At 42.6% G+C, this 18,564-nt stretch overlaps 1 protein-coding gene across 1 annotated transcript in view; it reads right to left on the reverse strand.

The window, feature by feature from the left end:
• Window positions 1-18,564, reverse strand: part of stk17a (serine/threonine kinase 17a) — a 41,355-nt gene that overhangs the window by 2,709 nt on the left and 20,082 nt on the right. The window contains exons 3-6 of the mRNA XM_069698107.1: window positions 4,965-5,106; window positions 2,261-2,387; window positions 2,124-2,172; window positions 277-456 (exon numbers count right to left, since the gene is read on the reverse strand). Of these exons, the coding sequence (XP_069554208.1) occupies window positions 277-456; window positions 2,124-2,172; window positions 2,261-2,387; window positions 4,965-5,106 (498 nt within the window). The remainder of the gene's footprint in view (window positions 1-276; window positions 457-2,123; window positions 2,173-2,260; window positions 2,388-4,964; window positions 5,107-18,564) is intronic.

Below are 18,564 nucleotides of genomic sequence, written 5' to 3' on the forward strand. Positions count from 1 at the left end.
TCTCTGTATTTGTTCTGTGTTGTGTCAGTGCCCATCAGCTATTTATATTTAACTGGTGATATCCAGTAAAACACATGGTTTCAAACTAGTAGAACAATGCTTCATTTAGCACTTTAATTGGACACTGAAGTACTCCAGATGTGAGGTTTCCAAGAAGCCAAGTATCCCAAAACAATAAAGGATTATTTGCCAAAGAGGCAAAATGCCAATCCATTTTTATTTTGTTGACAATTTGAAGTTGTGTTGCTTCTGCAGATGAGCGAGGTGATGACTCACTGTGGCTGTTTGCGGAGCAGCATCTGGATGAAGGACAGGGCCGCCTGGTCCAGCTGCTGCAGCTCCTCCTCCGTGTAGCTCACATTGAGCTGGGAGATGTTGAGGAACGTCTCCTGTTTGTCTTCACCCAGGAATGGAGAGATTCCCGTCAGCATTACGTAGGCCAACACACCGATACTCCTGAACACATGACACAGAGGAGAAGTCAGACAGGTGAGGGCAAGACGATGCACAAACAGGAATAAGATCCATAACGCATAAAAGACATGGAAGGTTTGAGTCAGATCAACTGCAACATGTAAATTATTCCACAGATACGTGACATGTAAAGACTATTATTACTGGTACTAAAACAGAAATAATATCCACATTTTGATTGAAGTACTAAGTTCGTTCTTTGTCTGCATTACCATTCATGGTCAGTGAAAGCTTTTCTGTAGAGCTACTAGAAGATTTGTTGTTGTTTACTTGACGTGATGCCTGATGAAGGTGTTGTACTCACTCGTTAAAAGAACATCTAGTCAAATGTACAGAGCCCCAAAAAGTTCACGAACAGAGTGAAAACGGAAATTGATTGACTCTATTCACACACTCAGGAAGAGAAACTTCAACGCTAACACTCAGCTGACATACGAGAAACTCGCATATCAGTCAAAAACAGAAGGGAAAATCTGTCATATGAACACCAAGTTTTAGTTATATTTCCAACGACAACTGAAGGTTGTCGTTTTAGGTGATTATATTTCTAATTAAGTGAAACTTTGTGTATAAAAACAGTGTTGCTCAAATTTCAACGGGAAACAAGCCGGGACAATCAGGTCGACAATTATTTATTACTGAACATTTATTTCTTGACATTTATGTCTATATTTATTCAGTATGTCCTGGTTTTATTTAACAATGATCCCTAAAAATATAATCAATCATTTACCATGACACAGATAGCAGCACAAAACTGGTGGATAGATTAATTATTTCAAAAATGACCTGCTATCAGTTTTAATATAACCATGAAAAAAAAAAGAAGTTATATCACTGTCCTTAAACAGGCAAGAACATTTTTTGAAGACATTTGTCAATAAAACTTTAAACTTTTATAAAACTTTTTGTGGTGAAACTGAATTCAGTTTCCTGGATGTTGACAGAGAAAAGACATCAAATCTGTGTTGGTCAGTCAAACGAGTGTCATTACTGGTAAATCCAGTAGGGGGCACCAAAGTTGGAGACTCCACAAATTATAGGCATTATGCTTCAAGATGGGAAGAAAACTGAGCACAACTTCAGAGAGACGTCTGGTTCAAAGTGTGATGTAAAAGTTGATACAGGAAATTGTGATGCTTTTAACAAGAAATAACTTAGGATGAACACTGGCTCAGTAAAAGGAGCGTTCATTTGAACAAACAGCTTTTTCTGCTTGGTGGATTCAAATGTGAAACTCATTTTAAACTCAATCGAGTATCAGTCATGTAGTCATGAATAATTTGCTGCTTGTTGTTTTACAGTATTTCATTGCATCATCACTGTAAATTAGTTGTGCTGTTTGTGCTACTTGTGCCTCGTGTACAAAAAAGAGTATCTTTTTCTGGAGTTCTCTGTTTGGTGCTGTGGATTATATAAAGACAGATAACGCCAACCAAGCTGCAGCTATAAATGCCAAGGATTGTGTATTTCATGCAGTGCATTTGTCCTAATAAAAATAAATATAAAACAATCAAGAAAACAGACATAACAAACCCACACTACTGCAAAAAGAAAGGCCCAGTGCCCAGGAGGTTGATGATGTTCACTATTAAGTTGAACTCGAGACAAAATGAGCCTCACAATTTGTAGTTGCAAACATTTCTTACCACATATCTGTTGCTGTGCTTATGGGCTCATAATTCAGAATCTCTGGAGCTGTAAAAGTGAACAGAAACATGTCAGTCATCATTCAGCATCAAATCAGAGGCAAACATTCTTACAGGGCGATAGAAGGTTGACTCACCAACATACTCCGGGGTTCCCATAATCTCTCGGAGTTCCTGGTGGCTGCTGACCATCCTGGACAGACCGAAGTCCACAATCTTTATGTCCCCCAGAGGAGAGCTGCTAGTCAGCAGGATGTTCTGAGGCTGACAGGGAAAACACATGTTAGTCACACACCCACATCTGTCTGATCGGTGACAGCTGATCTTCTCTCCTTCATGTACACTGCAGAGATTACATTACATTACATTTAATTTATCTGACGCTTTTATCCAAAGCGACTTACAATAAGTGCATTTCAACCATGAGGGCACAAAACCCAGAACAACAGGAATCAAGAAAATACAATTTCTTCAAGAAAGCCAAACTACAAAGTTCTATCAGTAAGTGTAATTTTAAGTTCTACTAAAGTTCTACTGTTCAAGGTAAAGTCTGAAGAGGTGTGTTTTCAGTTTGCGGCGGAAGATGTACAGAGTTTCCGCTGTCTTGATGTCGGTGGGGAACTCATTCCACCATTTAGGAGCCAGGACAGCAAACAGTCGTGATTTAGTAGAGTGTTTAACTCAGTGAGGAGCAACAAGCTGATTGGTAGAAGCAGAGCGGAGGGAGCGGGCTGGGATGTAGGGTTGGACCATGTCCTGGACCCGATCTGTTCACAGCAATGTTTCGCAAGTACCAATGTTTTGAAACGGGTGTGAGCAGCTACTGGTAACCAGTGAAGGGAGCGGAGGAGGAGGAGGAAGAGGAGGAAGAGGAGGAGGAGCGGAGTAGTGTGAATGAATTTCAGGAGGTTAAAGACCAGTTGAGCTGCGGCATTCTGGATGAACTGCAGAGGTCGGCTGGCGCTAACAGGTAGACCTGCCAGGAGGGAGTTACAGTAGTCCAGACGTGAGAGGACCAGAACCTGGACCAGAGGCTGGACCAGAACCAGGACCAGAACCTGCGACGCCTTCTGAGTGAGAAGAGGACGTATTCTCCTGATGTTGTGCAGCATGTATCTACAGGAACATGTTTTTTGATGTTGGCAGTAAGAGAGAGTTGACTGTCGAGTGTCTCCGAGGTTCTTAGCAGTCAGGGTCGGGATAACAGAGTTGTCCAAGGTAGTAGTCAGGTCGAGGGTGGGAGAGTCTTTCCCTGGAAGGAAGAGCAGTTCGGTCTTGTGGAGGTTGATTTCCAGGTGGTGTGAGGACATCCACTGAGAGATGTCAGTCAGACAGACAGAGATTCATGCCGCTACCTGAGTTTCAGATCGGGGAAAAGAGAGGATCAGTTGGGTGTCATCAGCATAGCTGTGGTAGGAAAAGCCATGCGAGGGAACGACAGAGCCGAGAGAGTTGGTGTACAGAGAGAAGAGGAGGGGACCCAGGACGGAGCCTTGAGGGACACCAGTAGTGAGAGGACAAGGTTCAGACACAGATCCTCTCCAAGTTCCCCGGTAGGTGAGGTCGTTGAGGTAGGATGAGAACAGGGAGAGCAGAGCCTGAGACACCGAGGTCCTGAAGGAGGAAAGAAGGATCTGGTGGTTCACGGTGTCCAATGCAGCAGAAGGTCTAGAAGGATCAGGACAGAGGACAGAGAGGCTGCTCTAGCAGTGTGAAGCTGCTCAGAGACAACAAGGAGGACCATCTCTGTTGAGTGGTCTGTTGAAACCAGACTGGTGGTCAAGAAGGTTATTATGGTGGAGATAGGAGGAGAGTTGGCCAAAGATAGCTCGCTCCAGAGTTTTGGAAAGAAAGGGAAGAAGAGAGACGGTCTGTAGTTGTTTACTTCAGACGGGTTCAGGGGGGGTTTCTTCAGGAGAGGGTTCACTCTTGCATCCTTCAGAGTTCGGAGATTGTAGTCAATGTATCAGAGTCATTATAGAAACAGTGAAAAAACACACTGTGCCAAATTAACAAGGGTTGAAAGGAACTGGACACATTAGACACTGGTCTCCTTGTGTCTGGGTGTGTGTGTGTGTGTGTGTGTGTGTGTGTGTGTGTGTGTGTGTGTGTGTGTGTGTGTGTGTGTGTGTGTGTGTGTGTGTGTGTGTGTGTGTGTGTGTGTGTGTGTGTGTGTGGCAGCTATCTCACTGCACAGCAATTGATATTATATATTGTCAGTGTTTTTGTAATTTAGGCAGCTGACCTTTTAAAACTTGTTGAAATGTTGCTGTAAAATAAATGTTAAATGAAGCAGATTTATTTCTGGTCTCAAATCTATGCCGAGCCTCATTTTTATGACTAGTTGATGTTTACAATTTCTATGATGACATGTTTTTCAGTTTGAAAAGCTGATGACCAAATGTATCACAGAGTGGTTTGTTCAAACAGTTGAGGAAGGAGTAAGCAAAAGAAAAGTCGGATTTCCATCTGCCTGGAATGACATCAGTACAGCTACTTCATCTGTAGCCTTACCCGACCACACAGACACAGAGGACCGATGAGTCTGTCGGGTTTTAACGGTCACTTCCCAAAAATGAAATGTGAAAATGTTTCTCCAGAGAATATTCAGGTTTTATCTGAACTGACTGGTTCAGTTTTGGAGCTCATTAGGGGAAAAGAGTGGAAATGAATTGACGATACAAGACATGCAAAATTGGGTGGTAGTGGAGAATCGTGTGTGTGTGTGTGTGTGTGTGTGTGTGTGTGTGTGTGTGTGTGTGTGTGTGTGTGTGTGTGTGTGTGTGTGTGTGTGTGTGTGTGTGTGTGTGTGTGTGTGTGTGTGTGTGTGTGTCCACTGACCTTCAGGTCGAGGTGGACCACATTGTTCTGGTGAAGGAAGGTGACTCCCTCCAGGATCTGTCTCATCAGCCTCTTGACGTCTTCCTCGCTGAAGGCCTCGTCCTCCGACACACACTGGTGGAAGATCTCTCCTCCGGCCGCACTGCAAACAGACACGCATCAGACGACAATGCAAACATGTTCACTTGTTCCTTTTGTAATTCTCCAGTGAAAGAACATCATGTATATCAGTCATTTATTATTTCTTCTGCTTAATCTGTGCAAAGTCAGGAGGCCTGCAGCTGAGACACCAGTGTCATCTGTAATTCAGAGTATTTGTTTGGACTGTGGGCGGAAACCAGAGCAAACATAGGAAACCCAAACTACAGGCTGCGTTCCCCGTTTGTTCTCCATCCTCACCAAAATGAGCAGCGTCGCCCTGCGTCGGGCTGAGTCCCAACAGGCTCAGCAGAAATAATCCACTCTGTGGCCTCACTGTGTGAATGTCTGTGTTCTGACTTGCTGGAGGAGGTGGCAGAAATAGCAAAGCACCTCCAAATATAGCCAACTAATTATGAGCTTCCGTTGAATGAGGCCATTTGTGCTGTTGACGGATCACTTTCTCTCCACCTCCACGTGAGAAAACAGGGTTGCGATCAAAACAAACTTTGTCAACCAATCAGAAATACAGACCTCCTTCGACTGCCTTTAATTTCCTCTGACCTGAGATAAACTCTGATGGATAAACTCAGTTAGAAACTCAAGAAGAAGGAAAGCGAGGGCAGTCAGGAATAGACAAGGCATCCCCTCAGGGTGTTGGTGAATTAGGCTTTATCTCAGAGGAAGGAGAAGAAGAAGAAGGAGGAGAAGGAAGGAGTGACTGATGTTTTCAAGGTGAGGTGAAAAGGCATTTACCAACTGAAGAATAAAGAACATAATAAAGAATAAAACTGGTTTTCGCAGTTTCATCCCAACTAAAATTGCAACTGTTGCAAGTAACTCATCATCACTTTCCCCATTCACGTTTTAAATTAAAAAGCCAGCAGTTAAAACTTAAGTAAAGAGAGGCGTTGCTGCGGAGATGTTACACCTTGTGTTAACAATGTTTGCGAAGGACTGCATATTACTCAGAAATACAGACCGGTGACTAATGAAAGAAAAACACAACAACGTGTCTGAGGAGGATGCTGCCAGAACAGCATCAGTGCACCTTGGCATTGATTCTAGGTCTCTGTTTTCCTGCGTACGCCACACATGCCAACTTGTCAAGGATACGCTGAAAGGTGACACATTTAACCGTGTCACTTGTTCCACATCTCTGAAGACCGGTGGTTTTTGCAATCCTCTTCTTTCCGCCCTGTAAAGATGAGTTTATGCACTCCAACCCCTCACTATATTAAAACTCTGTGATTGTTGATAGACTGTTCCAGCTGTCAGTCTGGTGATAGCGCCCATTGACATTCACAGTCACCCGAGTCACCACTCTTCTGGTTTTAATTACATATTGCACTCATGCACGGGCGTCACCAAACGTGCAACTATCAACCACAATTTCTGACCTCGATTACTTCACCATGGATCTAAATGCTGGTGTCACTTTACTCACTGTTTCTACTCAGACACGAGTCACTTCCTGCCAGTCCTACCCCAACAATGAACTCTCCTTCAAAGTCACTTTGATCTTTTCCTCTTAAGATCTGGATTCAAAATCAGAGATAATTGATTCAGAAATGATTTTTGGGGTATTGTATGCCTATATTTGATTGTGACAGTGGAAGTAGAAAAGAAATAGCAGCGACGGTCTTGCCAACTTGGAACTGAAACAGTGACTTGCTTCTCTGGGCACATATATTGATGTAGTGTGCACCCTTAGCACTCAGCTAGTGGATCAGACAGTTGCTTCATTGTATCATGCAGTGCACCTGTGTGGAATTCATTTTGTTTTTGATGTGTGTCAAAGGAGCATTTTTCCCAAAAAGATTTCAGCTCACATTAGTGCCAAATGCAGAATACACTGATGCACAACATGAGTGGAGAAACACATCAGACCCATATGTGCTGCAGCATCGACACTTCAGTTTTAAAGTTGTTTTAAAATCTTCATTAAGTGGAAAACAGTCAATGAGCAACTGGTTTCCGTAGCAACAATCATGCTATGCTCGGGACACACATGAGAACAGGAGACACTGCTCAGTAACTACTGTGTTCGGGTGGTAGATGACCCCATAGATCGTGTTCTGGTACCAAAATAAAAATGTGGACGACATCCAGCAGTTTGCACTGCTTATAAGCAGCAACATTTGTGTTGAAAAGGACCCCAAAAAACCTCTGGAGATTCTGAAGAGAGGCATGTAGAACTGTAGAGGGAAATGGAAGTGAGTCAGTCAACTTAGTAAAATGAAGTCAACTTCAGGTCAATCTTGGGTGACAAACAGGTAACGTCATCGGTTGCTGATGTCAGTCCCAAACTAAAATGTTAATGAGACTGCTGGCACGGACTGGACCACAGACTTAACATTAGAACCTTCATATCACACAGAAATTGTAACAAGTCAAACATGTATCCAGCCTTGCATGCATGCAGAAAGCACATGCATGACATAGAAGCTGGAGCCACCAGAGGAAACTCCACACAGAAACGCCCCTGTTAGATGTGATGGTGAGTTTCCACTGGAACTGAGATCAGATTTATTTAAAACGGCTTTATTTCTCAGTATTTCATGATTGTAAAAGTAAAAAACCACAATAAACTTGAATACTTTGTTGCTGTGAGGATTTTGTGCTAAACTCTGAGCACATGTGCTGCAGGTTAAAAGGAGAGGATGTACCCGATTCTTTTTTTTCAGATTTTAAGTTCCTTTGAAACTGTGACACGTTGATGAGTCCACAAGTGTCACTATTTATTCATATATTTATTGTAGTCTCTTAGTTATGGCTGACAATGATTAATGTGTGTCTGCAAGGACTTTATAGCAAAGATGAGTGGTTTTACCTATCCTTACACAGATAAACAAACACACACACACACTTTTATGCCATAAGGAGAGCATTATTGTGCATAGACCCAGAAAACACATTAAAGAGGAATGTGAATGTAGTGAGGACCATAAACCAGTGAGCATGAGAGGAGGAGAATTATGATGAATAATTAGGTCAGCTGATGGTTTGTAAGTGTGAAGTGATTGGCTGCTAATCTGTGTCACCATTGCACACACACTCTCTCTCTCTCTCACACACACACACACACACACACACACACACACACACACACACACACACACACACACACACACACACACACACACACACACACACACACACACACACACACACACACACACACACACACACACACACACACACACACACTCTACTGATGTGATACCAAACAAAAGCTGATTGAGCAGCTGCCTGTGTGTTGTCCCTGAAGCCGTGCAGCGGCTTTGAAGCCCACAGAGAGGTCCGGTTCATGCGGGCCACGGGGAAGTCGGAGTTTGATTGGCGAGTTGCTAATGTAATTAATGAAATCAGCGTCAGAGCAGGCCTGTGAGAATGGATCAATTCAGCTTTGATCAGCCACCCGTTACGTTCAAGCTCAAATGGTTTGGTAAAAAAAACTGTAAACATGTCAGCTGACCTACATAATCTGCTTCATATCTGACCTGCTTTAGTCATCCCATAAACACAATTAAAACAATGAACAGAATGAGGAGGGCTTACACTTGTTATCTGAAGGACGCCTTCCCTCGAAGATATGAAAGTACTGGATATTCCTTTACCAGAATGTCTAACAGGCACTCACTAAAAGTGGAGTAATGGGACTCTATTTGTAAAATCACATTTAAGTTATGAAACGGTGGACCAACAGAACCTCATCAGTAAGAGAGGAAACCATGTCCGCAGAGACAGCAGACACAAATGTGCGTGAGAGAGAGAAGGGGAACAATAAAGTCCCAGTGAGGTCAAGTGAATGCCTCGGAGCAGCCATCAGTCCTGCATAATGTATTCATGTCCAGTAAACGGGACTTTCCCACATCCTAAAGCCTCCATTTATGGCAGAAAAATAGAAACTCACAGTTTGGTAATGAACCCACGTTTGTCCACATGTCTGAAACCTGACATCACCAACTATGAAGGGGTGTTAGGGCAAGAATGAGGGGTGGGCCCCGACGGAGGTAACCCCACACATGACCCCTGAAACCTGGAGCCCCAGAAACTGAGCTTTCTCCACTGGAATCCGATTATTGAAACATAATTATTGTACTGAAGTGGTTATCAGCCAAACAAATTGTGACAAGTTTGGGGCACTTAAATTGAATGAATTGATGAAACCAAAACCTAAGTGCTAAATTAGCAGACAAAAGTCTGATTCCGAGGCACCATAAAAGAAAGTCAGAAAAAAAGGAAAGTGAACAAGGTAAAAGCAAACTGAGTGGCATTATTCTAAACAGGAATTTTTCTTTTTGACGGTGTTTTCACAGTGCAGTAGTTTACCTGCCCTCTACATCACTAATGATCCGCCCACATCAGTATCGATCCGCCCACATCAGTATCGATCCGCCCACATCAGTATCGATCCGCCCACATCAGTATCAATCCACCCACATCACTATTGAGCCGCCCACATCACTATTGATCCGCCCACATCAGTATTGATCCGCCTACATCACTATTGATCCGCCCACATCAGTATTGATCCGCCCACATCCCTAATGATCCACCCATATCACTATTGATCCGCCAACATCCCTAATGATCCCCCTACAACAGTATTAATCCGCCCACATCAGTATCGATCCGCCCACATCAGTATTGATCCGCCCACATCCCTAATGATCCACCCATATCACTATTGATCCACCAACATCCCTAATGATCCCCCTACAACAGTATTAATCCGCCCACATCAGTATCGATCCGCCCACATCAGTATTGATCCGCCCACATCCCTAATGATCCGCCTACAACACTATTGATCCGCCCACATCCGTATTGATCCGCCCACATCCCTAATGATCCACCCATATCACTATTGATCCGCCAACATCCCTAATGATCCCCCTACAACAGTATTAATTCGCCCACATCAGTATTGATCCGCCCACATCCCTAATGATCCGCCTACAACACTATTGATCCGCCCACATCCATATTGATCCGCCCACATCCCTAATGATCCACCCATATCACTATTGATCCGCCAACATCCCTAATGATCCCCCTACAACAGTATTAATCCGCCCACATCAGTATCGATCCGCCCACATCAGTATTGATCTGCCAACATCCCTAATGATCCACCCATATCACTATTGATCCGCCCACATCTCTAATGATCCACCCATATCACTATTGATCCGCCAACATCCCTAATGATCCCCCTACAACAGTATTAATCCGCCCACATCAGTATCAATCCGCCCACATCAGTATTGATCCGCCCACATCCCTAATGATCCACCCATATCACTATTGATCCGCCAACATCCCTAATGATCCCCCTACAACAGTATTAATCCGCCCACATCAGTATCAATCCGCCCACATCAGTATTGATCTGCCAACATCCCTAATGATCCGCCTACAACACTATTGATCCGCCCACATCCGTATTGATCCGCCCACATCACTAATGATCCGCCCACATCAGCATTGATCCGCCAATATCCCTAATGATCCGCCCACATCAGTATTGATCCTCCCACATTATTATTGATCCGCACTGCTCTGAGTGACATGAAACTTTAACCGTTAGTTTCTGAGCTTTCTCCACTTCAGAAGATTTTAGATTGAATTTTTGGAACCCACCCACAACTATCAGCTGCTAATGGTTACTTTAAATTGTTAAACGATGTGCATATGATTTAGATGACTGTGTGTGGCTGCATTCTGTTTTCATATTGGAACCCCAACACCTGAACCTCGAGCTTGATAGGAACTTTCTGGGTGTTTCGACAGGTCGATCACATTTCAGCCCTTTACATGCAAAAGACTTGTGGCAACAAACACTGTCAGCATCGACTGTAGTGAAGAGCAGCCACACTGTTGAACTTTTCAGACACAGATCAGATGAGAGTGTCGTCCTGTGGGAGAGATTAAAAATAATTAAAAATACTGAAATGGATCGCCAAATGAACTTGGGTGGTCATCAATTTACCCGGTCTGCCCGCACATGTAAAGTAAATGGTAAACACTGCCAGGCATTTACTATCAACCAACTTTATTGATTCCTAATATATGTTGTCTGTGCTATACTAGACATTTTGTGTTGTTGTGTTAAGTTAGAAATAAAGTTGCTTTGTGAAGTAATTTAGCTTTTATTTACTTTTGATTGCTTGACAAGAAGCCTGACTTTAACAGAATCATTACGGTTACAAACCAGTTAGTCAGTGTGACTATTAATAAGCTCATCTGAGCAGTGGAGTCATTCCTGTTTTAGCTTTTTTTCTTTGTTGTGACTCTCTCTCCAGGCGAGAAGCCATGCTTTGGCTGGTGACGTGAACTCATGCAGCTTAACTGACATAATGAACTCCCAGCTGGACCTCAGCCAGCAATGAGGCCATGGAGCTCTCTGTTACTCCCATTCAGTCTCTCTGGGTTTATGTCGTTAACTATTCCTTCCTCCCTTCCTTCCTCCTCCCTTCCTTCCTTTTTTCCTTCCTTCCAGTGCATCTGTCTTTGTCCTACCAGCCTCCCCTCTCCTCCCCCTCATCATGGCATGAATAGATTTCTATGACCCTCATTTGTAGAATATCAGCCCCCCTCCTCCCTCCATCTACTTCTCCATCTATCCTTCAATCCTCCTTCATCACTGTTTGCCCCCCTGCCCGAAATATCTGTCAGCTGCCGGCCAAGTAAAGGATGGGAAGAAAAAAATAAAAGGCAGGACTGTTATGATGTCGACATCCGACCTCAGGAAGAAAGAAAGCATTCCGCTCTATTTCTTTCTCACGTAAAAAACACAGGAAAAATGGAAAAAAGAAGCGAGTGTGCCGTTGGACTAACACAAGCACTAGATTTTATTGGGAGATGATCAACATAATAAAAGCGATTAACTGATGTACTTTACAGAAATAATATGGGTACTAGTCTTTTTCTTTTTTTTTTATCAACTTCATTCCACTAACAGATAAGACGCAGCTTGTAATTGTACACACTTCTTTACATTTGAGCACGTTAGATGAGATTTAGAACAATGTCCTCATAAATTCATAAACAGCCTAAAAGATTTTGAGGTGACAATTGAAATAATAACTGGGGAAGGCTGTGGCTCAGTCGGTAGAGTGGGTTGCACACTAATCGGAAGGTTGGTGGTTTGATCCCCAGCTCCTTCTGTCCACATGCCTAAGTGTCCTTGAGCAAGACACTGAACCCTAAGTTGCTCCGGATGTTGTACCATCGGTGTGTTGTAAGTCGCTTTGGATAAAAGCGTCAGCTAAATGAAATGTAATGTAACTGAAAGTGATGGTTGAAATGAACTTAAATGACAGCTCGTTGTAAAAAACAGGAGGAGGTAGACCAACACTGTCTCAGTGGTCCAGCTGGGCCATTGGACTAACTAAGAGAGCCTTGAAAAGAGGAAACTCAGTTGATGTGACATCTGGGACATGGAGTGATCTCAACCAAGTTTTGTCATCAACCACCCTAATAACCTCTTACTCACACCCCAGAACCTGAATAAACTATGAACCTCACCCAAGGGTGTTTCACTTCACGGCATAATTCAGTTCTAAAACAGCTGGAATCTTGCAGCAGATGTAAATCACTGCAAATACTATCCCACAAACATCAGCAGTAAAATGCTAACTTCACACCGTCTGTTCCAGCAGGGAAATCTCCAGAGTACCACAGAACATCAAAGGATGAGAGCATTCTGCAGTATGATCAGGGTTGGAAGATGTAAACAGACATTGAGACTACAACATTGTTCTATGGTCCACAACAGCTAAGCTGGAATATGTTCTGGGACTGACAGTACAATGTGGCTTGAAAGAAGCTTGTCATAGGAAAAAGACCAGGTACTCTGAACAAAAGAACATTGGGAACTAAAGCGGCCCAGAATATGAACACGATTTGTATTATTTCCCCTGTAGAAGTGAAATAAAGGGGAGTCGTTGCTACATACACTGAAAAGATCAAGGAATCATGTCCTTGTCAAGCGCTGCAGACAAAAGCAGCGATTGGGTTTGGATTAAAAAAAAAAAAAATACAACAACTGGACTGCAAAATGAAAACCGAAGGTCATGGAGCTAAGGGGAGTGACGTGGGACACAAGGTATCACTCCTTCTGAGGATCCAACAGTAAGATGGAGGATGCCCACCTGATGACCCCAAAGTGTTCAATTCAATTCAACTTTATTTACAGTGGTGTGATAAAGTGTTTGCCCCCTTCCTGATTTCCAATTTTATTTTGCATGTCTGTCACACTTAAATGTTTCAGATCATCAAAATTTTTTAAATATGAGTCAAAGATAACACAAGTAAACACAAAATGCAGTTTTTAAATGAAGGTTTTTATTAAGGGAGAAAAAAAAATCAAACCCACATGGCCCTGTGTGAAAAAGTGTTTGCCCCCTCCTGTTAAAACATAACTTAACTGTGGTTTATCACACCTGAGTTCAATTTCTCTAGCCACACCCAGGCCTGATTACTGCCACACCTGTTCTCAATCAAGAAATCACTTCAATAGGACCTGCCTGACAAAGTGAAGTAGACCAAAAGATCCTCAAAAGATAGACATCATGCCGAGAGCCAAAGAAATTCAGGAACAAATGAGAAAGAAAGTAATTGAGATCTATTGGTCTGGAAAAGGTTCTAAAGCCATTTCTAAAGCTTTGGGACTCCAGCGAACCACAGTGAGAACCATTATCCACAAATGGAGAAAACATGGAACAGTGGTGAACCTTCCCAGGAGTGGCCAGCCGACCAAAATTACCCCAAGAGCGCAGCGACGACTCATCCAAGAGGTCACAAAAGACCCCACGACAACATCCAAAGAACTGCAGGCCTCACTTGCCTCAGTTCAGGTCAGTGTTCATGACTCCACCAGAAGAAAGAGACTGGGCAGAAATGCCTGCATGGCAGAGTTCCAAGACCAAAACCACCGCTGAGCAAAAAGAACATTAAGGCTCGTCTCATTTTTGCCAGAAAACATCTTGATGATCCTCAAGACTTTTGGGAAAATACTCTGTGGACTGACGAGACAAAAGTTGAACTTTTTGGAAGGTGTGTGTCCCGTTACATCTGGCGTAAAAGTAACACTGCATTTCAGAAAAAGAACATCATACCAACAGTAAAATATGGTGGTGGTAGTGTGATGGTCTGGGGCTGTTTTACTGCTTCAGGACCTGGAAGACTTGCTGTGATAAATGGAACCATGAATTCTACTGTCTACTAAAACATCCTGAAGGAGAATGTCCGGCCGTCTGTTCGTGACCTCAAGCTGAAGCCAACTTGGGTTCTGCAGCAGAACAATGATCCAAAACACACCAGCAAGTCCACCTCTGAATGGCTGAAGAAAAACAAAATGAAGACTTTGGAGTGGCCTCGTCAAAGTCCTGACCTGAATCCTATTGAGATGCTGTGGCATGACCTTTTAAAAAGGCGGTTCGTGCTGGAAAACCCTCCAATGTGGCTGAATTACAACAACTCTGTAAAGATGAGTGGGCCAACATTCCTCCACAGCTGGAAAAGACTCATTGCAAGTTATCGCAAACGCTTGATTGTAGTTGTTGCTAAGGGTGGCCCAACCAGTTATTAGGTTTAGGGGGCAAACACTTTTTCACACAGGGCCATGTGGGTTTGGATTTTTTTTCTCCCTTAATAATAAAAACCTTCATTTAAAAACTGCATTTTGTGTTTACTTGTGTTATCTTTGACTAATATTTGAATTTGTTTGATGATCTGAAACATTTAAGTGTGACAAACATGCAAAAAAATAAGAAATCAGGAAGGGGCAAACACTTTTTCACACCACTGTATATAGCGCCAAATCACAACATAGGTTATTTCATGGCACTTAACACATTAAAGTCCTTACAGCAAGACTTTACAATATTATGCAGAGAAACCCAACAATTCAACAATTCCCACATATCCATCCCACTGTCAACATCGAGATGCCAATTTACCATCTGGATTAAAACATCAAGTCCAATTAGGTCTACGAACATTTAGTGTACTGAAAATGTCTCTGAAGGACAAAATGTAAACAGAGCTATCATGAATTGAGACAAATAATGTTCTCTTATTAGGTGTCTAACTAAGGTGATTCATGTGGAAATTACTTTAAGACAAACCTACCATCAGGTCATCTCATGTATACTCCGTAATTAACTTTCTCTAATTTTAGAGGAATTAAAAATGGATGTACAACACCAGGCTCACTGTAATGTCTGTCTGTGTTAGTATGGTTTGGTGTGTGTGTGTGTGTGTGTGTGTGTGTGTGTGTGTGTGTGTGTGTGTGTGTGTGTGTGTGTGTGTGTGTGTGTGTGAGTATGTGCCAGCTGACTGTGTGTGTATGTCTGTGTGATGCAGAGAATGATCCTCATTCAGGACTACATTTAATTCCAGGATTATCCTTCATCTGAACAACAGCTGGGATTGGGATTATGGATTGAGGGGGTGGGTGCACTGGAGAGTTTAAAGGGGCATTTATGGAATCTCCTTAACAGGACAGATTGAATTGTATGGCATGTGCCCCTGACAGCACATAATCCTGACCCAAATCATTTCTTAAAACTTTAAAGTATGCTGCCATTGAACAGGCACTTACAGGTCAAGGACATTCATTTCACAGACAATTGAATGTGTCTCTAAGAGCACTTCCAGATCCATCAGCTCAATGATCAGTCTGCTATGCGTGCCAATAAAGTGGTGGACAAAACTGATTTCATAATCTGCTTTTTAAATTACAGCTGTTTCTAATTCTGCAACTTCAGAGCTGCATTTCAACTGCAACAATAAGATTTTGGAATTCATTACAAATCTGATTTAGAGCCACGTACCAAAAAGATTACAAACAAATATGCAAAAAAGATTACAAACAAATATATAAATCCTCTTTTTGTCTTAAAATTTTCTGGGAAGAAACAAATCAAGTGTAAACAAAAAACACAAGCGAGGTTTAGATTTTTTTGAAACACAACTGAACTGGAAATACATTTACCTTAAAAGTGCAATACAATCTTAATGTACGCTACTGGGGGGGAAAAAATGGTTCTGTGACCCACAACATACAGTTTGTACAAGTAATTGAAGGACCCTTTTAAAAGTATATTGTATGTTGCCACTGACAATCCCAGCTCAATGCCCAACAATGTAAATAAGAAATACCAAAAAACGGGAGAAATTAATAAAAGTGATGGTCAGTCACACAGCAGCTGCTGCAGCAGTAACATTATTAACATTCAGTGTTGTTAGATGCTGCTGCGGTCCTCACTCTTCTGTACTAGTCAATAAAACATGTTTTTAACAAAACAAAACTGATTAACAATGTATTTAAAAATGGGCTATTTTAGACTGCAGATAATTAAATAGGATGTAAGTTTGACTTTAAATTAAAAAACTGAAGTGGGAGTTTACAGGGAGAATACCTACAGAACCGGCACCTCCTTCCACTTCACAGCTTTATCTGTTATGAGAAATCAGAGCATGAGGGTTATCTAGTCTTGGGTGGATTTATGACAAGTTTATAATAGAAAGCCTGCAGTGCATTACAAACCGGGATATGAGGTTGACCAATATCGATACGAAATCACCAGATTTAATCTTATAATCCAGGCACAATCCCTTCAGAACGTAAAAAGACTCAATTACACAAAAGATGTAAGGGATTAACTTGTCACTTCCCCTGATTCACAACAGGCCAAATAAACAAACTGCGGTTAAAACATTCAAATAGCTGGTGTTTGTGGAGATACAAGATTATCATTCAACAGCACTTAAAAGCACGTAATTATTAAGTATCTGTCAGCGCAGTGTCCTTCCTTGTTATAAAGAGAGATGCTGTCTGTGTTGACACAAAACATGGTGACTATAAATAGAAACTGTTTTTGTTTGATGAGGACATTTGGTTCATCATCTCTCTGCACAGAATCAATGTGAAGGGAAGCAGAACAGTCTTTATTGTCCTTTTTAATATGAACATGTGAAAGTGAGCCAAAGTCAACCATATATCTTATCTACTCTTCTTTAAAATGAACAGCAGGAAGAGTTTAGCACTGCATCCAGAGATGGTGCCAGAGTCTCATTTTGTGCTTAACGTATCATGCAGCACAGGACGGTGAACGTGGAGAGCCCAGTTCCCTTCACTGCACCCGACGTTCCCACATTTTTCCCTTTCCATGGAAGAGGTGAGGAGAGAAACAACAACAACAACAACAAAAATGTGCATGTGAGCAGAGGAAAGACATATTGAACTGCCCATCTGAAGCGATCATTCACGTCTGGTGATGACAGCACAGCTGGGTCAGTGGGGTTAGCACTGAAATCAGTTATGGGAGTTGTCATGTACTGTCTCTGCAGTGAAAACACTGCTGTTATTATCAGCACTGTGTGGCTGTTTAGAGGTCATGGATCACAGATGACAACTGATCCAGAATGTGTCAATACCATCTAATCTAGCAGTTTGCAGTCAAAAGTATGAACATGGAAAAAAGTGTGTGTGTGTGTGTGTGGGGGGTGGTGGGTGAAGGGGGAGGGGGGGGGGTCAGGGTGTCACTGTGGTGATGGACACAGGCTAAATCCAATATGGCAATTGGAGGGAGAGAGACAGAGAGAGAGAGAGAGAGGAAGAGAGAGACTTTCTTGATTAGCCTGGTGTGCAATGAACTCTCATCTCTGTGTCACACACACACACACACACACACACACACACACACACACACACACACACACACACACACACACACACACACACACACACACACACACACACACACACACACACACACACAGGCTATGGGAACCAGGTCAGGCATGACCAGTGAGATGAGATAATCGACAACTGGTGCGGCTACTTTGGTCAACACCCTACAATATCACGTGTGTGCGTGTGCGTGTGACTCCCATATACTGGGTCAAACTAAGCTGGGGTCTAGTTGCTCTTTAAGACCTGTTAAAAATGAATTGAACATATCAAACTGCTGTCAGTCTTCCTGTCCCCTTCACCTGTCAGTCATGAACCTGGGATGCAGGAAACCCAACTACCCGTGTCGTGCAATACAAACTGTGTGTGCATTTGTATACATAACATTGTCAATTGTTGGAATAGCTGGTGTTTGCTGGAGCATTAAAGTTTGGCCTGCAGCTCTAAAAAGCTCCAGCTATGTTCCCCTTTCACACTCGTCCTTTATGAGTATCACACTGTTTATCACCACTATTTACAAACTGGCACAAATTGGATAAGTTCTCCTGCGCAGTGCCAGGATCAGCTGACCATCTTTCTGTTAGAACAGTAATGGTGACCGGTCAGAATGTGTTGGTGACTTTGTTTTATTACTGGTGGGAAGCAACAAGATATCATAATCAAGAGGCAACCGACAACAACGTCACCCGTTGGTTTGTGAGCGACTATTATGAGGCCTCAAGTTCGGATATTGGCCGCCGCCATCTTGCTAGT

This window comes from Brachyistius frenatus, unplaced genomic scaffold (genome assembly GCF_029030835.1).
Source record: "Brachyistius frenatus isolate BFR_SWC_R1_liver_20210118 unplaced genomic scaffold, ASM2903083v1 Contig_25, whole genome shotgun sequence".
In the NCBI taxonomy this organism is placed as follows: domain Eukaryota; kingdom Metazoa; phylum Chordata; class Actinopteri; family Embiotocidae; genus Brachyistius; species Brachyistius frenatus.